The 22765-nt window shown below is 41.8% G+C and overlaps 1 protein-coding gene across 1 annotated transcript in view; it reads right to left on the bottom strand.

Annotated features, from left to right (window-relative positions):
* Positions 1 to 22765, bottom strand: part of LOC138969668 (uncharacterized) — an 87514-nt gene that overhangs the window by 48688 nt on the left and 16061 nt on the right. The window contains exons 10-22 of the mRNA XM_070342526.1: positions 21414 to 21545; positions 19651 to 19926; positions 16194 to 16406; positions 13511 to 13645; positions 12808 to 12917; positions 11455 to 11576; positions 10718 to 10845; positions 9623 to 9758; positions 9013 to 9128; positions 6971 to 7093; positions 6203 to 6388; positions 3738 to 3894; positions 1907 to 2007 (exon numbers count right to left, since the gene is read on the bottom strand). Coding sequence (XP_070198627.1) covers positions 1907 to 2007; positions 3738 to 3894; positions 6203 to 6388; positions 6971 to 7093; positions 9013 to 9128; positions 9623 to 9758; positions 10718 to 10845; positions 11455 to 11576; positions 12808 to 12917; positions 13511 to 13645; positions 16194 to 16406; positions 19651 to 19926; positions 21414 to 21545 — 1935 coding nt within the window. The remainder of the gene's footprint in view (positions 1 to 1906; positions 2008 to 3737; positions 3895 to 6202; positions 6389 to 6970; positions 7094 to 9012; positions 9129 to 9622; positions 9759 to 10717; positions 10846 to 11454; positions 11577 to 12807; positions 12918 to 13510; positions 13646 to 16193; positions 16407 to 19650; positions 19927 to 21413; positions 21546 to 22765) is intronic.

The raw sequence follows: 22765 nt of genomic DNA on the forward strand, positions 1-22765 counted from the left end.
AAATACGAGTCTGGGGATATCATACCCAGGAACTCTCATGTAAAATTTCATAAAGATCGGTCCAGTAGTTTACTCTAAATCGCTCTACACACACACACACACACACACACACACACACACACACACACACACTCACACAGACAGAGACACACAGACACATATACACCAGGGGCCAGTTTCATAAGCCAGAAACACAGTCGACCAACTGCAGTTGTCCGAGAGAACCACAGTAATCCGACGTCATCGGGTTTCACGAACAAAATTTCAGTCGGCCGACTGCGGGTCGTCTCACCGGAAGTCGACCAAACACGGCGATGCTCTCCCCCCAACACTGTGTTCGGCTTACTGCGGTAAACCGAAAATAAATGTAATTATCCGCACAGTCAATGGCAGAATGCTCACACTTTTTTGGATTGTGAGCCAACCTTGTGATTGTTCTTCGAAATTTATCTATCATGACGCAGTAATCCAGGAGACAAGTCAGGGTTATGTCTTGAAGACGTCACATTATGGCGTAAGAGGGTTAGACGTCACGCGAAGCAATTACTGAAAGTCTCGGTCATTGTTATTTTGAGCGGGCCGAGACTAGTTTTTTCTTCGAAATCGGCCATTTCCATGTGCGAATGAGCAAACGGAAGTGGTAATGTTGCTAAATTTAGCCCTTGACTTGGCCATTCGGATTACTGTACTGTCGGTCGACTGCGGTTGTCCGCGGGTGACGGTGATTCTCTCATGAAACGCGCTTTTCGGTGACACGGCGATCAACCACAGTCCATCGACTGGGCAGTCGATCGACTGTCAGTCGGTTCACTGCTATCTTATGAAACTGGCCCCAGGACCCTCGTCTCGATTCCCCTTCTTTGTTAAAACATTTAGTCAAAACTTGACTAAATGTAAAAAAGAACAAGTCGCGTAAGGCGAAATTACTACATTTAGTCAAGCTGTGGAACTCACAGAATGAAACTGAACGTAGTCCGCCGCTAGTGCAAAAGGCAGTGAAGGTGACGAGCCTGTTTGGCGCGGTAGCGGTTGCGCTGTGCTTCATAGCACGCTTTACTGTACCTCTCTTCGTTTTAACTTTCTGAGCGTGTTTTAATCCAAACATATCATATCTATATGTTTTTGGAATCAGGAACCGACAAGGAATAAGATGAAATAGTTTTTAAAACGATTTCGGAAATTTAATTTTGATCATAATTTTTATATTTTTAATTTTCAGAGCTTGTTTTTAATCCAAATATAACATATTTATATGTTTTTGGAATCAGAAAATGATGAAGAATAAGATGAACGTAAATTTGGATCGTTTTATAAAACAAAATGGTTTTTTTACAATTTTCAGATTTTTAATGACCAAAGTCATTAATTAATTTTTAAGCCACCAAACTGAAATGCAATACCGAAGTCCGGCCTTCGTCGAAGATTGCTTGGCCAAAATTTCAATCAATTTGATTGAAAAATGAGGGTGTGACAGTGCCGCCTCAACTTTTACAAAAAGCCGGATATTACGTCATCAAAGACATTTATCGAAAAAAAGAAAAAAACGTCCGGGGATATCATTTCCAGGAACTCTCATGTCAAATTTCATAAAGATCGGTCCATTAGTTTAGTCTAAATCGCTCTACACAGACACACACATACACACACAGACACACACACAGAGGCACACACACACACAGATCTAGAGGCACACACACACAGAGAGGCACACACACACAGAGGCACACACACACACAGAGGCACACACACACACACACACACACACGCACATACACCACGACCCTCGTCTCTATTCCCCCCTCTACGTTAAAACATTTAGTCAAAACTTGACTAAATGTAAAAAGTAAATGAAACAACATTAAAAATGAGAAAAAAAGGAAAAAAAGTATTTTGCAGAGAGCCGTACCTTCCCAGTGTGTCCATTTGACAGTGGTGCCATCCTGCCAGATAAACTTTCCCTCCTCCTCCGTGTCCGTGGCGCCAAGCCACATTGTCCACATATGCGGCCTACAAGCAAACAGCTTTCAGTTGCAGTTGGTTCAAACGAATTTTATTCAAAATACATGACATGAAAAATGTGAAAATATGCAACTAGGACACGAACTCAAGCAAAAACTGATTTCATGTGTCTTTTCTTTCTTTATTTAATTTTTTTTCATTTCATTTTCATTTTCATTCCTTTACTGTCCCATCGCTAGGAAATTCGGGTCGCTTCCTCCCAGTGAAAAGCTAGCAGCAACGGAGTCGCACTACCCAGGTGTCTGCGTGTTTAGGTGTATTCAGCCACCTGCACTTATGGCAGAATGACCAAGGTCTTTTACGTGCCATTGTGATGACACGGGGGTGGGACATGGCTTCCGTCTCTGGGTCTGCACATAAAGTTGACCCGTGTCCGTCCCTTCCGATCACAAGTCCAGTGCTCTACCAACTGAGCTACCGGGCCCCCGTGCCCGTGGTGTTTAACGTCGTTTTCAACCACGAAGGGTTACATCGCGACGGGGAAAGGGGGAAGATAGGATAGAGCCACTTGTCAATTGTCTCTTGTTCACAAAAGCACTAATCAAAAATTTGCTCCAGGGGCTTGCAACGTAGTACAATATATTACCTTACTGTGAGAATGCAAGTTTCCAGTACAAAGGACTTAACCCATTTGCAGTTTCACACTAGCCTGGAATGTTCCACTTTTGAACACGCTTTCTGTTACCACTTTTGAACACGCTTTCTGTTACCACTTTTGAACACGCTTTCTGTTACCACTTTTGAACACGCTTTCTGTTACCACTTTTGAACACGCTTTCTGTTACCACTTTTGAACACGCTTTCTGTTACCACTTTTGAACACGCTTTCTGTTACCACTTTTGAACACACTTTCTGTTACCACTTTTGAACACCGCGTGATATGGTAGGAGCAACAGGTAGCACATGGCAAACATTAGTTTAGTTTAGTTCAGCTTTACGTTTTCCACTTTTGAACACGCTTTCTGTTACAGCCCTCAACTCAGTGTAATTTGAACACCAGCGGTTACCACGTGCTAGCTTTTGCTAATAGAGTTATGTTAAACTGTGTTCAAAACTAGTTACAGAAAGGCACCGGTCGATAAAGATGAAACAGAAGACGATACAATACAATACAATACAATACAATAACTTTATTAATCTCTAAAAGAGAAATTGCATATGCTCCCCCTCGGACCAACAACAAACAGCTGGTCTGACGACAAGCCACCAAACATCTTATAATTATTGTCTCGGGTTCTTCGTCAAGTCAGCAGCAGAAATATTAGTTTTAAGGTCATCGCCAGGCTGTACAGGTATCGGTATCGTATAGCATTAAAACTGCGCGCACCTGCAAGGAAGCTGGCTCAAGACTCAAAGATTTGACTGTCCTTATTTAAACAAAAAGAGGACACAGCAGTAACCAGGTTAGGTCTTTCTTTATCAATATTTCGGCAGCGACAAACTGCCTTCTTCAGGATGGTATGATAAAAATACGGAATGACGGGACGTGATGTACAGTGTATTCAAATGTCATGATGGACTATAACGTCATAATCTTTCTCTCACGTTCTCTGTCTGGCTGTCTGTCTATCTTATTCCTCCCTTACACACACACACACACACACACACACACACACACACACACACACACACACAGACAGACACACAGACAGACACACACACACACACACACACACCTGTCCTTATAAAAGTAAGGAACATTGCCTGGCAGGAATACCTGAGGGACGAGACAAAGTCCTCCTCGACTTCGTCTTTCATGGAGGAAATGACAGCCCCGTGCTTGCCACAAGTGCTCTGTGCTGATGCGAAGTTCACGAAGTCACCGTGATACTTGTAGCACGAGCCGTCGCGATGATACCACCCGTCATCACATGCTGCAAAATTAAAGGAGTATTTTGTAATTTTATTTTAAAATTTGGTATATCTCATTGCCCTTGTCCAAAAATGGGTAAATTCCAAGGCAAGGCAAGGCAAAGCTAGTCAAAATTCATATCAGAAACCCATAGGGTCACATGAAATTGAAGGGAAAAAATACAACAAAAAAAGAAAACAAGTCGCGTAAGGCGAAAATACAATATTTAGTCAAGTAGCTGTCGAACTCACAGAATGAAACTGAACGCAATGCCATTTTTCAGCAAGACCGTATACTCGTAGCATCGTCAGTCCACCGCTCATGGCAAAGGCAGTCAAATTGACAAGAAGAGCGGGGTAGTAGTTGCGCTAAGAAGGATAGCACGCTTTTCTGTACCTCTCTTTGTTTTAACTTTCTGAGCGTGTTTTTATTCCAAACATATCATATCTATATGTTTTTGGAATCAGGAACCGACAAGGAATAAGATGAAGGTGTTTTTAAATTGATTTGGACAATTTAATTTTGATAATAATTTTTATATATTTAATTTTCAGAGCTTGTTTTTAATCCGAATATAACATATTTATATGTTTTTGGAATCAGCAAATGATGGAGAATAAGATAAACGTAAATTTTGGATCGTTTTATAAATTTTTATTTTTTTTTACAATTTTCAGATTTTTAATGACCAAAGTCATTAATTAATTTTTAAGCCACCAAGCTGAAATGCAATACCGAAGTCCGGGCTTCGTCGAAGATTACTTGACCAAAATTCCAACCAATTTGGTTGAAAAATGAGGGCGTGACAGTGCCGCCTCAACTTTTACGAAAAGTCGGATATGACGTCATCAAAGACATTTATCAAAAAAATGAAAAAAACGTTCGGGGATTTCATACCCAGGAACTCTCATGTCAAATTTCATAAAGATCGGTCCAGTAGTTTAGTCTGAATCGCTCTACACACACACACACAGACACACACACGCACACACACACACACACGCACGCACATACACCACGACCCTCGTTTCGATTCCCCCTCGATGTTAAAATATTTAGTCAAAACTTGACTAAATATAAAAAAGAAATGCAATAATGGGACACAACACGTCGTAATTAATAACCATAAATAGGTTAGATAGGATCAGTAACTAATTAAAAAATAAACAACCAAGTCGGGTGTGCCAGGTGCGAACGCTTCGGACGAATACTTTCCGAATTAAACACGAGTGCACACGTCGTGTGGGAGTTTCAGCCCATTAGCGCAGAAGAAGAAAGAAGAAGTGTCTCTTCTATGTTTTGATTTTTTTTTTATAAACATTCTCTTGTGATTTGTTTGTTTGTGTGCTTAACGCCCAGCCGACCACGAAGGGCCATATCAGGGCGGTGCTGCTTTGACATATAACGTGCGCCACACACAAGACAGAAGTCGCAGCACAGGCTTCATGTCTCACCCAGTCACATTATTCTGACACCGGACCAACCAGTCTTAGCACTAACCCCATAATGCCAGACGCCAGGCGGAGCAGCCACTAGATTGCCAATTTTAAAGTCTTAGGTACAGGGTGACACGAAAAAAACAGATCCCACCAAAAGTTTAATATTTTCTGAAATAATCAGCCGATTCTTTTATTTTTTCAGGTGAGCCAAGCTGAAATGATGTTCTAACAGCCCACCAAGTTTGAGCTTCAAGATGTCATGGACAACGGAGCATAAGACATTTATAGTCGAGGCCTATTTTCGCCGGCGAACAGATTTGCTCGGGCTGCGCACAACAGACTCTCTGACTGAATCAATATTCCTCGGTGTCCTTGCTGATTTAGGTCGACCAGAGTGGGATCCCCTGTTAGGGTTTTTACTATTGAGGTTATTGACAGTCCCATGGTCTCTGAACTTATCCCTCCATCCATAGATAACTGATTTAACAGGAAAGTCTCTACGTCCAAACTGTCTTTTGAATTCCAGTTGAGCAGCGTGGATAGAATTCGACCGAAAATAGGCCTCGACTATAAATGTCTTATGCTCCGTTGTCCATGACATCTTGAAGCTCAAACTTGGTGGGCTGTTAGAACATCATTTCAGCTTGGCTCACCTGAAAAAATAAAAGAATCGGCTGATTATTTCAGAAAATATTAAACTTTTGGTGGGATCTGTTTTTTTCGTGTCACCCTGTATGACCCGGCCGGGGTTCGAACCCACGACCTCCCGATCACGGGGCGGACGCCTTACCACTAGGCCAACCGTGCCGGTTTCTCTTGTGATGTTAAGATAAAAAAATTAAAACAATATATCACACTGTTGAGAGAAAAAAAGAAAGAAGATCCACAAACCTCCACATACGTAGCCTGCAGGAGACCACTCGCCTTCACTCATACATGTACGTGTGAGCGTTTCACAGCCTGTTTTACACTTGTAAGTGACCGTGTCTCCAACATTGAAAGTGGAAGCAGTCAGCTGGCCTGTAGTTTCTATGATGACCGCGTCTGGTAGGCTACCAGGCTGGTCGCACGTTTTAGCTGAAAATAAAATGAAGATATAATAAAATGTAAACAAGTTAACTTACTACAGAAGTAAAATAAATTTGAAATACTTGCGTAACTAAACATCTTACAAACAATGTAAACAAATATAATTAGCTGTGTACGTGTCAGTATCAAGCACAAGACTGGACGTTCATGGAACAAAGATAAACCTGCCAGTCTTGTTTGTTTGAATTCTGAACCAAACTAAACCAAACCAAAATAAACTTAACTAAAATAATGTACACTAAAAGATACAACATTAATTTAGACTAAACTAAACTAAACGAAACAAAACTACACCACACCACCCCACCCCAGCCCACACCGCACCGCACCACACCACCCCAGACCACCCCCACACCACCACGCACCGCACCACCCACACCACACCATCCAAACACCACACCACACTACACCACACCAACCCAAATCAAACTACACCAACCCACACCACACGATCCCACACCACACCACACAACACCACCCCACATCACATTACCACACCACCCCACACCACATCCCCCACCCCCCACAACACCACACAACACAACACCAGATTGATAAATGTAAGCTTACCTCTTACTGGCGCGGAAGGGGGCGGAAGGTTACAGTGATCTGCGCAACCAAGCGCCAGGATTTCCAAACGTGTTTGTACACAGATATCATCAGGACAAGTCGCCTTTCGATTGTACACGCGTTCTTGATCAAGACAGAAGCAGACAAAACAGTCAGTATAAGATGTTATTACCAATTCAGTGCCCCATATGGCTTTTTGACTAATCAGGACGGATTCTAGGTGACCCTCTTAATGTTATAACATTCAGACAGGGACCCTTTTAGTTTATCAAGCTAAAAATTAACAACACAAAGTAAAAATTTAAATCAACAATATCAGCGTGATTTATTCTAAAGAATGACACTTCAAATGCTGTCAGATAATACTCTCTTTATCTTAAAAAAAATACCGAAAAGCGAGTTTTGTCGGTGGGTGCTTTACGGAACAGCAAGGCACCGCCCTTCCTCTGGGAGTGCAATGCCGACCTGCTCACTTGAAATCTAAATTATCAAAGTTCGGAAAAATCAAGTGAAATTGCGTCACTCGCTTTACGTCAAATGTATCTTTACGTCATTTCCCATCCGTCTGGAGTCGGTTCTAAATCTGTCGCTCTAGAGCTGTTCAACAAGAAAAAGCGAAGCAACCAAAACGCATGTTCAACATGGTTTATCTTGTGAGATTGTTGTGTGTCAAATGCATTTGACCTGTGAATACTCATCACGTCAGGTGTGTTACTCTGATTGGCTGACCCAGGTCACGAGAATTATTTGACTGACAGGCATAATCAGGTAGGAGCGCTCAAGTTCCCATTGCGGCTGTTCTGTCTAATTCGCGGGGTCGCTTCGAAATGTCTTTTGGTCGAATTAAACGGTAATAAAACCGTTTTTTCTAATATGCTGACTGTTAGCAAATGATAACAGACATATCTCACAAACGATACCAGCATTCGCCTAAAAGGCTCATGCTTGATATCTTTTTTCTTGATGTAACCGAGTGCCGTAACACTACGATCACCTCGGGAGGCGAAGTGCAATCAAACAGGATTGAAAATGTTAGGGCCAATTTCTTAGCCCTATAAAAACTGTTATGCAAACCCGAAGGTTTCCATGAACATACAGACAATCGGAAACCACCAGACCCCATCACAAACAGAATTCCACAATCCACCGGTGTTGACTTAAAGGCCAACAACTCGGGTGCAGAGCCTGCTGTGAAAGGAGCGGTAGCCTTCCCTGTCACAATCGCCCCCGTTTGAATGAACTTCGTCCCGAAGTTCCGAACCGGGTGACCACTGTCCATCCCAAGTTCGCAGAATGGGAACAGCACGAAAATGTTCAGTGGTCATATTATGCCATTACCTGAACATATCATGCCGAGTCCCATCCCTGCTCGCAAGCGCCAGATGTAACCGAGTGCCGTAACACTACGATCACCTCGGAAGGCGAAGTGCAATCAAACAGGATTGAAAATGTTAGGGCCAATTTCTTAGCCCTATAAAAACTGTTATGCAAACCCGAAGGTTTCCATGAAGATAAAGACAATCGGAAACCACCAGACCCCATCACAAACCCAGAATTCCACAATCCACCGGTGTTGACTTAAAGGCCAACAACTCGGGTGCAGAGCCTGCTGTGAAAGGAGCGGTAGCCTCCCCTGTCACATTGACATGCCTGTTATCATTTGCTAACAGTCAGCATATTAGAAATAACTCATAATAATGTATGTTAAATTTCTGTAATATTGTACAAAGGAATAAACCAGCTAAGTTATGTGTTGTCATACAACTAAAGGCCTTTCGATCGAACACTCTCTGTCTGTCTGTCTGTCTGTCTGTCTGTCTGTCTCTCTCTGTCTCTCTCACTTTCTGTTTCTCTCTCTGTCTCTGTCTCTTTCTCTCTTTTTTCACATTCATAAAAGATTAAAACGTTTTATCATTAGATAAGTCCCTCTCACTGGCGATGGCTGGATGTAAAGAAAAAGCACCTGTTTGCTTATGCCATTACCCTCGTTAATAACGAATTTTTCTTCTCTTGTCTTGTCTCTCTGAAAAGTCAAAACTCACCGACATTACAGACATCGCAATAGTCCCTGCTACAGTCTCTGCCTGTGAAGCACCAGGGCATGGCAGTGTTGTCAGGGTTACGGCAGTAGTTCTTGTCTAGTCCAGCTCCAAAATCACTGACAATGACAAGGACAACAGTTGCGGAATGAGAAAAAAACAAAAAACAAAAACAAAATCACTGCCATCATGTACTCAGTTTTTTTGCGAATGAACAACTATGGACATTTACGAACATATCGGGAAAATAAGAAACAACACACAGACACACAGACATAGACGCAGATACAGAAACAGTGACAGATAGACAGACAAACAGATAGACACACAGACAGACAGACAGACAGAGAGCGAAGAGCTTGGCGTTCGCCAGTAAGTGAAGCTGAACTTTATTTTAAGGAAGGGCCTTTTTTTTTTTTTTTTTACAATATGTCCTTATAACGACAAACACACTCACACACACACACACACACACACACACACACACACACACACACACACGCACACACACACACACAAACACACACACACACACAAACACACACACACACACACACACACTCTCTCTCTCTCTCTCTCTCCCCCTCCCCCCCCCCCCCAAGCATGTTCTGACCCTGGTTTATATGCATGGTGGAGACAGCCAGTGACTTGGGTCCAGTCCAAGCAAGACTTCATACTGCGCGTGTAGTCTTTCTTCCCACGGTACGACTTTCCTTTCGTTTGGGGATCGAAGCACTCGTCTTCCTCGGCTGAGAAAAGTGTCAGTATTAATAATGATAATGATAATGATAATAATGATCATGATGATTGCAGGGATTGGCTTGGGCGTCGGTCATCGGTCTTTTGCCATGTTAAATTCGGTGAAGACCGACACACAGGAGTCTCAATCCGTCAGTTGACCGATAGCCATGCAGCAGAGTCAGTCAGATCGTCTTATTTTGGCGAAAAAGAACAACAATGGCACCAACATCATTGGATGGGGGACATTCAATTTGTGTTCTTAGTCACGTGGCTTTTTTTCTTGACTGATTGGCTTGCAAAATGACTGATTGATTCATGGCTGAGTCAGTCAATGAACCTCTAGTGGACAAAACCAGTAAGTACTTGTGCCACATGACTGATGTGAAACAGTTGATTGGCTAATGCTCACAATCACCGAGTCCCTTCTTTCGATTTGAGAAGATTCTTCTCATCCTCCGCGTTAGTGACATGTAGGGGAAGGGCTCCTAATATGGACCGGCTCCTAATATGGACCACCTCCTGTTCTGACAAACTAACGGCGCTAGAGCGCTCAAAAAAGTTGTATTCGCTGTATTCACCCTCTCTGGATTACTTGCACATGTCAAAACAGTTGCAGAAACACAAATCTCAAAACCGTTAAGACAATGACAATGCACTTTCGCTCGCAGTTTAATCTACTATATAAACTTGGGCAAAAAATTATTGCAACAAATTTCGCACCCAAATTAAAGCATTAACTCCCGTGTAATTTCTTTAAAACTGTATATGCCAGTTAAGGCCGTAACTGTATATGCCAGTTAAGGCCGTTCACTCATGTGTGATGATGGTTCTTGGAATAAATTACAAAAGGCTCGGCTATTTCCCCGGGCGAAGCCGGGCCCTGACTGCTAGTATTTAAAAAAAGCAACTCTCGTAAATCTGGTATGACACAGCACGCCGTGTAGTATTCTCTATATACTTCACTTACGGATAAACAGGGAGGCTGTCAAGTTGAACCCCGTGTCCTCTGCAGCGTCATGGCGGTCTGAACGCAGCGTCAGTATGACAGTGTTGTTCATGCTCCGGATGGTACGCCCTATTCCGTCACCACAGTATCTGATGACGCAATAATCTCAATTGCATTCGCTTACTTTTATTTTCATTAATATGTATGTATACATTTATTTGGTTGTTCCTTTTTACTTCATTTTGTATTTGCTTATCCAACTGGTGTTAAACTGGTGTTATCCATTAATTCTTTTATTCGTTCATTTATCTGATTTTGGTCTTGTTCCGGTCTTTACTTCTATAATTTTGAATCACACACACACATACACACACACACACACACACACACACACACACACACACACACACACACAGGGCTTTGACTTCATTCCACACAAAAATGTCCCTACCCAGAGATTTTGATGATAATTCTTTGCACGATGACGCTCTAACGCTATCTCTCTCCCACTCTCTCTCACTCACACTCTCTCTGTCTTGTCCAAAAACACACGCACACACACACACACACACACACACACACACACACACACACACACACACACACACACACATACACACACACACACACACACACACACACACACACACACACACACAGCACATACACACACTTTTCTTGTATGTTTTTGATACAGTATTTTTATGATATACTTTACATCAGGATGTCCAAGAATAGAACATATTGTGATAACGTACCTCATACCAGGTTGTCCGGGAATATTATATCGTATCTCCAGCGAGTCTTTGCAGTCATCATTGAGTGTTGATACTTTCATTTTATCGAAGTTTAGCAAAACACGTGCGTCCGGTTCGCCTGCCTGACAACACATATAGGGATAACATTCGTTTTCAGTAGGACTAACAACACTGCCGATAGTAATAGCGAGGTCTAGAGTAGGCTACGTAACACTTAATGATATACGATACCGATACATGCACAGACTGCCGGTGACCTCACGATCAATTTTCTACTGGTTGAAGTCATCCAGACAATTTCGTTCTCGAAATTCTTTCACTTTTTCACTTCCCGCGGAGACATGCAAAAGAAGTGACAGAATGTTTACGTGTTGTCATTATCCACGTTGGGACGTCTTTTCGAACATTGTTTGGCTTTTGGCGTTGGAGATGTCACTTCGAAAGAGAGGGCCAAAAAGAGACGTCTTGGATTTTTTGGGTATCGTATGTCTTTAAAGCCATATGTACTCGATGACTATACACGCTAATTGCTTTACCAACAGCTGGAGACAGACTAAACTAAGTTCCCTGCAAAATATTGTGGTCTAGGACCCCTTAAATGTTGAGATATTTGAATTTTCATTTTGATCTGGATCGTCCTATTTATAGATTTGGCAACACATGTAACGTTGATGCAAGGGAGAGAACACCGCGGCTTTGTTGACATCCTCACTTTTTCAGAGGCTAGAACAAGCTGTAATGCATGTATTATGGTCCGCGCATGGTGACGTATCGTCATTATATGGTCTTATGGTGCGTTTGACATCGATTGTGGGCAAACTACACTTTGTAAACACGGGAGTGCGTTAGTATGCCTTTAAGCAAAGTGTGGAAAATGACGTCACACGCTCAGGAGCAAGTGTTCATATGAAATATCGAGTGTAACGAATAAAGGCGCAAGAAGGTAACACTTGCAAACATAAATACAGCAGAAGTCTTCTGTTCAAAAACCAACTGGTTATTCCTCAATTTCACCACGCTTCAAACGCGAACATTGTGAAAATGACGACACCTCGTACTTATGGAAGAGTTACCAATGAAAAAAAGAAGAATGTTACGTGTGTGTGTGTGTGTGTGTGTGTGTGTGTGTGTGTGTGTGCATGTGGTTGTGAGAATGTGAAGAAAAAAAACGTGACTCTCACCTTGATCAGCCAATTGCATTCTATATTATTTGCATACGATGTGTGTGTGTGTGTGTGTGTGTGTGTCTGTGTGTATGTAAGTGCATGTGTGTGTGTGTGTGTGTGTGCGCGTGCGTGTGTGTGTGCGTGCATGTGGTTGTGAGAATGTGAAGAAAAAAAACGTGACTCTCACCTTGATCAGCCAATTGCATTCTATATTATTTGCATACGATGCCGGATAATTAGGGGAGGTAATGACGGCTTGCCGGTTGTCCTTTGTCAGTGTTATCTCCCCTCCACAATCTATATCATGCAAAAACAAAAACATACCTCCTTAAAACAAGTTTGTTTTCGTGAATCGTTAGATATAGATAAGCACCACTAATTCATTACAGAAAACCAAACCAACTAGGTACCGAATCTCTTTGCATTAAACAAGAGAATAGTTTCCTACCCTAGAGCATACAGCTACTCAAAACAAAAATATCACCTCAAAAAGCTATGAATACTTTTGTACATATTTACTCTAGTTTCCTGGTATTTTGTCGTATCTACAGGAAGAATCCTACTTCTATCTATTCGTAGTTTTTGACAAATGTACACAAACATACACGTATAATAATGTGCCTATAAAAAAACCCATACATAGTTAATCATGTGCAATAAGTAACACACACACACACACACACACACACACACACACACACACACACACACACACACTCACACACACACACACACACACACACACACACACACACACACTCACACACACACACACACACACACACACACACTCATACGCCCACAATCTTTCTTTTCACGCTCTTAAGTCTTCTTCTTCTTGTCGATCACTCAGATGCTCTTAAGTGATTATGTTGCTTTCTAACAGTTACCCGCGTTTGTTGGCACGTAGTAGCAAAACCATATCTTGAATGTTGTACCACTCGTAACGTGTGGGAGAGTGCCATTTTTCGCAGCTTTCTCTGGAAAACTTTCGAACCGGAAGTACTCCTCTGTCCAGCGCATGCCTGGAAAAGAAAATAACTCGTCCTTTCTAAGGGTAAAACGAAACGTTTCTGTAACAAAATCGTGACACGGAATACTGCTCTCGGCAATATGACGGAAACGTTTTCGATGATTTGAAGTATTTTTTGGCGTTTCGGCGTCTACCTGTGCACACTAATCGCCAACCCCGGTTTCACTAGAAAGATCGAGGTATTTTTAATCAAATATCTTCGTAGAATATAAACCATCGCGACCGACCCTATTTTGTCCCCTCCGACACTACAACTTTGTTTTCATTTAAAAAAAAAAAAAACCCACACATTTTGGCACATTTTGCTAACCATACCGAGACCAAGGGAAGTAAACTCTTCCAAAATCGACTAAATTTAAGAAAATGAGAAAACAAAATTAAAAAATTAAAAAGCCGACCTACCGACCCTTTCTTTTTTGGTCACGTTACCCTAAACCAACATATCATTTTATTTGGCCTAAGCGAAATAGGAATTTTAGTGTCACGTGTAAGTTCTCAGCATTCTCTCAGAGGAAACAGCTAAGTGTTTTGAGCATAAAGTCTGCGCAGTGACTTTTTCCTTAAGAGCAAAGAAAAATGACTTCTGAGGTCTCTGCCAGACTGCAATTTGACCCGACCCCATTTACATGATATACACACGTGTGAAGAGATGGGTTTTTTATCACTTGGTTTAAAGGCATATGTACGCGCTCCCGTGTTTACAAAGTGTAGTTTGCCCATAATCGATGTCAAACGCACCATAAGTAGAGGTTAGCCTACATGCCGAGTCTCAGTGATTATTAAAAATAATGGTCGAAGTTAGCGGATCATGAAAAATGCGAGCTTCAGCGAGCTTTTTCATGACCGCGAACTGAGACCATTATTTTTAATAATCACTGAGACGAGGTGTGTAACCTCTTTATTCCTCCTTTCTTCAGTTATTCCAAAAAAACAGGAGTTTTTGTGCGAAAGTTTGATCGAATCCGAATCACTCAACCAGTCAACCTGCGCAGGCGATCGATTAATGCGCGGTTGTATAGTTCCGTGCAAATCATTCCATTCTGTTAACACTTCTTTTCAGTTTCCCTGTTTTGGACTAAAATCAAGTACACAGATATGGTGTTATTCTGCTGTGGCAGTAAAGGCAGATATTGTGTGTTCTGTTTATGTTTTAGTATCGCTTAGTAAATGTTCTTTCGTCAAATGGGACTAGCAGACGAACTTTTGCACCCGTGTTCCAACGTTAATTACTGTATGAAGTTCAGTTTTCTGGGGAAAATAGTGTATGAAACCGCTTTATGTTGTTTAAATTGATGAGATGTGTGCATTTGGTTGCGTGTGATCTGTTTATAAAATGAAATATTGTTGAAAACTGACCGTCGGATTGCAGTCAGTGTTGTCGAAGAAACTGCGTTAAAAGAAGGGGAACTACTCTTGTCGCCAGAGTATGAGTTACCTGCCTTGGGAATTTGCTTGTGATGAACGGTTTTTGCACGGCAGATTTAGATTCAGAAAACAACCGAACTCATGGATTTTATATGGAGATTCATGTGTTCAGGCCTGTAGTTGTTAATTTAAATGCGGTATGTTTGTATTGTTTGCTCCAGAGATGTATACTTCGTACGTATAGAGCGTTCGGAACTTTTCAGTCGCAAAAGTAGTACCGAAACAGAACAGCTTCTCAACCCATTGCACTATCGAGGATTCAGGCTGTTGCTGGCTCGTTATTTGTTTGGTTGCTCAAACTTGCTGGGTCATTATCGAAAAATAACTAGCTCTACAAGTTTACAGAGGTAAAGAAGCAGAGGGGGGAATAAGACCATATAATGACGATATGTCACCATGCGCGGACAATAATACATGCATTACAGCTTGTTCTAGCCTCTGAAAAAGTGAGGATGTCAACAAAGCCGCGGTGTTAGCTCCCTTGCATCAACGTTACATGTGTTGCCAAATCTATAAATAGGACGATCCAGATCAAAATGAAAATTAACATATCTCAACATTGAAGGGGTCCTAGACCACAATATTTTGCAGGGAACTTAATTTAACATGTCTCCAGCTGTTGGTAAAGCAATTAGCGTGTATAGTCATCGAGTACATATGCCTTTAAACAAAACTTTATTCAATTTAACTATCGTGACACATACAATATCTGGCGTATAGGATCCACACTCAAGCATAATGCTTATTTTTATCAGTTGGCTGGTCTCTCTCACGTATGTAGGATGAATAAGGCCAAACAAAAATATATGTTGGTTCAGGGCAACATTACCAAAAAAGATAGGGTCGGCAGGTCGGCTCTTTTTTTTTTTTTATTTTTTTTTTAGTCTTGGTATGGTTCGCAAAATGTGCCAGAGGTTGTTATTTGGGGGGATTTGTTTTGAGCAATAAAAAAAAAAGTGTTAGGGTCGGTGGAAAAAAATAGGGTCGGTCGGGTTACCCTAAACCAACATATATTTTTATTGTGCCTTATTCATCCTACATACGTGAGAGAGATTATAGGATGTAAATATTCCGTTTTTATTTTTATTAAAAATGTAGTATGTGCTGTGCAGTACCTGCAATTTCCTGGCAGTCTTCACCCTGAGCGAGCAGCAACATGAGAGGCTGGGTGTTGGGCAGGTTTTCCAGAGGTACAGAGGTGAAGCCATCGTCACGGCAACAGAACTCCAGGCGAGTGTCTGCATTGAAATCACCGTCCGGCAGACTACCCGTCTTTGTTCGCGGAGTGTCGTCTGCGTCGTCGTACTGAATAAAGCCATCCTCGAAGCCTGAGGGTGTTCCAGAAGGTAAATGTCCGTGTGATATCGAACAAATGAAAGAAAAACAAAAGAGAGATATCGGATCATTACAACCTTTCACTACTGTTGTCACATCACATGGTACATAGACATAACAGTATATATTTTACATGTGTGGCTACTGCAGAATTTTCAAATGACTTTACCCTAACCTTTGTTGACAGAGAGGTCTTTTGCAAGCCACTGTGAAAATGTAGGCTTTGTAAGCCACGTATCAATGAAAGATCACGCACCTGGCATAGTCAAACAAAATGAATTTGGATTAAACCACTGATCTAAAAATAATGGATAGCGTACAGCCAATGAAACAGCGTAACCAGAATGCCGCCATCTTACTTCGTTTACCAAGCAGACGGCGGGAACGTCTGCTTGGTAAACGAAGTCAGAAAAGCAGGAAGTGACGCGTTCGGTCATGTCATATATCCGAAATATAGGTGATGGGCGTTTGACCTCACCTGGGCGTTTAACCCCGTGCTACTCCACTATACCCCACAACACTGACAAACAGGGTCAAAGGGAAATAATCGTAGTTTAGAGAGTTGACAGCAGTCTTAATATAATAATAATAATAAAGTGTATTTATATTGCGCCTATCCCTTACAAAAAACAAAAATATTTGGCTCTAAGCGCATTACAACATGTGAAGGACTTGGTACAATCAAGTCTGACAAGTACAACAGCACAATATACAGTCGGTCTCTTAGGTAAAAGCAGCTTCGACAGTTAAACACTTCTACTAAAAGATCCTCTAACAATTTACAAACATAGTTAAAGAACATCGAGTTAATAGGAATTAAAAAAAAAGGTTCTTATAATAAAACTATCTAGCGAACGACGAAGAAGAAGAAGAATAAAACTATCAATGTCAATGTATAACAAGTCATTCAACGTAAATGGCCAAAGAACAACAATAAAACAATGGTGATAAAACAGTTATACTCAATGGCTAATAACGAGGCAGAGTTAAATAGTATCGACACAAGATTAAAACAAAACATATTTCTGGAGACGAATTAACAACAATAAAGCAATGGTGATAAAACAGTTTTACTCAATGGCTAATAGCGAGGCAGAATTAAATAGTATCGACACAAGATTTAAACTAAACATATTCCTGGAGACGCATTTAATAATTATACATGTATCAAATAATCAATGTACAAAATACAGCCCTCGCAAGCAACCCGCCCCCAGCCGGCCCACAGCGCGCTACGATGGCAAGCGACCCCTCTCCTTAATGTGGCAAATACTGAACAGTGCACACAACCAATTACTCGCATATACTCGTGTCGCTCACTCGCACACACACACAAACACACACACGGACAACATCGAATCACTCGCACAGGCTAGGGGTTGAAGTATTCCCGGAAGAGGTGTGTTTTTAGAGAGGACTTGAAGGAAGGGAGAGAGGTAGAAAGGCGGACAGACATGGGCAGAGAGTTCCAAATAGAGGGAGCTGTGTAGGTAAAGGCGCGCTTGCCGAAAGCGTTCAGTTTGACGCGTGGGACAACAAGGTGCCCTGCGTCAGCGGATCTGAGGTTGCGTGTGGGGACGTGTGGCTTTAAGAGCGAAGACAGGTAAGAAGGGGCAGAGTCTTGAAGGCTACGGTAACACAGGGTAGCTATTTTATATGTAATGCGTGCTTTGATTGGTAGCCAGTGAAGGGTCATGAGGAGAGGGGTGACATGGTCGCGCTTGCGCTTGCGCAGCACAAGACGTGCTGCATTGTTCATGATGCGCTGTAGGCGGTCTAGCTTGGCGTCTGGGAGGCCGGCTAGGAGCGAGTTGCAGTAATCCAGTCTCGACAAAATAAAAGCCGAAACCAGTGTCTTGGTTGCGTCGAGGGAAAGAAGGTGTCTGATTTGGCTAATCCTCCGCATTTCAAGAAAGGCGGTTCTGCAGAGTGAGTTGATGTGGGCGTCCATTGACAGGTTACTGTCAAGGTGGACACCCAGGTTTTTTACTTTGGTGCTGAATGTGACTGTGGTATCAGAAAGGGTAAGACTGGATGTTTCTGAAAGAAGCTTTAACTTTGATTGTTTGCCAACTGGCATGATCTCTGTCTTATCATCATTCATCTTGAGCTTGTTGACTGTCATCCACTGTTTGATGGAATCGCTGCATGATTCTATTGACTGCACTAACTCTGTAAACTGTTTGGTGTGTGCGGATTTTTGTAGTTGAGTGTCGTCTGCGAACATGTGGTACAGGACATTGTGGTGCTTTATGACTTTGCTTAACGGCTGCATGTACATAGTGAATAACACTGGGCCTAACACAGATCCTTGTGGGACACCATACTTTAATATGGTGTCCTCGGAGTGCTTATTCTGGATCACAACAGCCTGAGTGCGTCCAGTCAGGTAGGAGCAGAACGGTGTTCCAAGATGGTGGATCCGATGGAGTCAACGTTGTGATAGCCAATAAGAAGGGACGCGCTATCCATTATTTTTAGATCAGTGGATTAAACCAAGACAATGGAAAGTTCTGAATGTCTGCCAAAGTCAAACTGAGTACTGCCCCTTGCTAATCTACTTTCGCTTTGAATGAGACGCATTTATGTTCGCTTCTTGAATCTTTCATTTTTCATTTTTTTTGTTTCACAAAGCAGGTTGAACATTCACATTGAAGGCACACATTTTCAGAAAGAATATTTTAATCACAGAGCAGTTTTTGCGAACTTGTACACACAAAAGGTCAATTTATAAAAACTTTAAAGGACTTGGGGTGGTCATAATTGTTACACATTTTTACAAACCTTTAAGGACTGTTCGAATCCTGCTTGTAAAAGTAGAAGGCCACAGAGCTAAACCTTGCATTGCCAGCCCGAAAAACTTGAGCTACATCTGCCTCTCGTCGATATTGGCCTTTAAAACTAGTTTCGTTTAGATCAATCACAGTGAAATTGTGGAAGCTTTTTAAAAAAATCTCATGTCTTTCAAATCTGTTTCTTAAAATCATGTTAAAAATCTGAATCTCGATCCCAGCTTTCAAAAGTTAAAATCCTTGTCAGAGTTCGGTGGGTTACAAAAACACGAACATACCCAGCATGCTTCCCCCAAAAGCGGCGTATGGCTGCCTGAATGGCGGGATAAAAACAGCCATACAATTAAAAACCCACTCGTTCAAAAGCAGTTGTGAACGTGGGAGTTTCAACCCATGAACGAAGAAGAAGAAGAACATGTTAAAATCTAATCCCAGGCAGACATACCGTCAGGACAGGCACCACCCACACGCAGTATGCAGTAACGCCCCGTCTCCCAGGCAGGACCGGTGCTACCAGAGTTGTCGTTCTTCACACAGAACTCGTACTCAAAAGTGTCGGATTCAAATTTCCCCGCCAAGTTGAAGTAGTCGCTAATGGAGTTGCCTCCCTCCCCTTTGTGGGCCCAGCTGCCCCGGGAGAATTCTTCGTTGTTTCCTGGGCAACCGGTGCTAGGTGACATAATGGCGTACAATCCTTTCGGCCATTGCGAGCTTGTCGTAACTGAAGCAAAAGGTGAATATTGTGTAACACACACACACACACACACACACACACACACACAGACACACAGACACACACACACACACACACACACACACACGCACGCACGCACGCACGCAAAGACACGCACGCACGCACACATACACACACACGTACATACCCACACACACACACACACACACACACACACACACACACACACACACACACACACACACACATACACACACACTCACATCATCCTCGTCACGATTCCAAATCTATTTGATAACACTAAGTCAAAGACACCGTCCTTCCCCTTCAAACAATCGTGTAGACCAGCACAAATATGTGTCCATGCTTTCTAGAGCAGCAGCGGTATTACCACCACACACCAAAACAAAACAAAAACAAGTCGCGTAAGGCGAAACTACAATATTTAGTCAAGTAGCTGCCATTTTTCAGCAAGACCGTATACTCGTAGCATCGTCAGTCCACCGCTCATGGCAAATGCAGTGAAATTGACAAGAAGAGCGGGGTAGTAGTTGCGCTAAGAAGGATAGCACGCTTTTCTGTACCTCTCTTTGTTTTAACTTTCTGAGCGTGTTTTTAATCCAAACATATTATATCTATATGTTTTTGGAATCAGGAACCGACAAGGAATAAGATGAAAGTGTTTTTAAATTGATTTGGACAATTTAATTTTGATAATAATTTTTATATATTTAATTTTCAGAGCTTGTTTTTAATCCGAATATAACATATTTATATGTTTTTGGAATCAGCAAATGATGGAGAATAAGATAAACGTAAATTTGGATCGTTTTATAAATTTTTATTTTTTTTTACAATTTTCCGATTTTTAATGACCAAAGTCATAAATTAATTTTTAAGCCACCAAGCTGAAATGCAATACCGAACCCCGGGCTTCGTCGAAGATTACTTGACCAAAATTTCAACCAATTTGGTTGAAAAATGAGGGCGTGACAGTGCCGCCTCAACTTTCACGAAAAGCCGGATATGACGTCATCAAAGATATTTATCAAAAAAATGAAAAAAACGTATGGGGATTTCATACCCAGGAACTCTCATGTCAAATTTCATAAAGATCGGTCCAGTAGTTTAGTCTGAATCGCTCTACACACACACACACACACACACACGCACAGACACACATACACCACGACCCTCGTTTCGATTCCCCCTCGATGTTAAAATATTTAGTCAAAACTTGACTAAATATAAATCAAAACTTGACTAAATATAAAAACAACAACACAGAAACACATGTTAAACCCGCTTTGAAAACATAACAAATGTACCGTTTTGTGTTTTCCGTACCAGTTTGAACAAGGATTCTGAGTGCATTTTCGCTGCGATCGAGGTCTTTTGTCAGTACTGATTTTTGCATTCGTCCAAAAGAATGGAAGCTTTTATTATTCGGGGGAAAGTTGGTCGAAAATCTGCCATGTGCGCAGCACTTTACAAAATAACTCCAGATGGCGTACCTTGTTTTACGACCGTAGTGCAGCCAGTGGTTGGGTCCAGCCCAGGAGGACAGAGACAGGAGCACTGGTCATCCACCAGCGTCAAGAATCCATCGTTGTGGCATTGCTGGCTGACCCCACTGCAGTAATGTTCTAACGGAGAAATAAAATGATAAATTGGTATTACAAATCCAATTTATATGTGAAGACAATACAATGAGTTCAGAAAAAGAAAAGAAATTCAGAAATAAAAGAACCCAGAAAAAAATGTACAGCTAATTCAGACAGATCCACAGGCAGAGAGAGAGAGAGAGAGAGAGAGAGAGAGAGAGAGAGAGAGAGAGAGAGAGAGAGAGAGAGAGAGAGAAAGAGAGAGAGAAAGAGAGAGAGAGAGAGAGAGAGAGAGAGAGAGAGAGAGAGAAAGAGAGAGAGAGAGAAAGAGAGAGAGAGAGAGAAAGAGAGAGAGAGAGAGAGAGAGAGAGAGAGAGAGAGAGAGAGAGAGAGAGAGAGAGAGAGAGAGAGAGAGAGAGAGAGAGAGAAAATATCGTCAGACAGAAAAGAACAAAATCATACCAGAAAGAAGGAACGACAAACAGACAAACAGAAAGCAAGCTAGACAGAGACAAACAGAAAACAAGCTAGACAGAGACAAACAGAAAACAAGCTAGACAGAGACAAACAGAAAACAAGCTAGACAGAGACAAACAGAAAACAAGCTAGACAGAGACAAACAGAAAGCAAGCTAGACAGAGACAAACAGAAAACAAGCTAGACAGAGACAAACAGAAAACAAGCTAGACAGAGACAAACAGAAAGCAAGCTAGACAGAGACAAACAGAAAACAAGCTAGACAGAGACAAACAGAAAACAAGCTAGACAGAGACAAACAGAAAACAAGCTAGACAGAGACAAACAGAAAGCAAGCTAGACAGAGACAAACAGAAAACAAGCTAGACAGAGACAAACAGAAAACAAGCTAGACAGAGACAAACAGAAAACAAGCTAGACAGAGACAAACAGAAAGCAAGCTAGACAGAGACAAACAGACAACGAAGAAACAAAGGAAAGATGAAAAAGAGACCGGTAAAAGAAAGATAACAAGTCGCGTGAAGCGAAATTAGTACATTTAGTCAAACTGTCGAACACACCGAATGAAATTAACAGGCTGCATTCCCTTATTATCACCAAACCTTTATAGCTTTGTCCCCCGCGGCCATGCGCCGAGAAAGCGCTGCGAATTAAGCGTGCAAAAAGTGACAAGCCAGTATAGCGAAGTAGCTCATAGCGCTTCACAGGAAACCCGTGCAGAAAATGACAAGTCAGTGTAGCGTAGTATTTCGTACAGCGCTTAAAACGAAAGCGCACTTTTTATA

The sequence above is a fragment of the Littorina saxatilis genome, linkage group LG6 (genome assembly GCF_037325665.1).
Source record: "Littorina saxatilis isolate snail1 linkage group LG6, US_GU_Lsax_2.0, whole genome shotgun sequence".
Lineage (NCBI taxonomy): Eukaryota > Metazoa > Mollusca > Gastropoda > Littorinimorpha > Littorinidae > Littorina > Littorina saxatilis.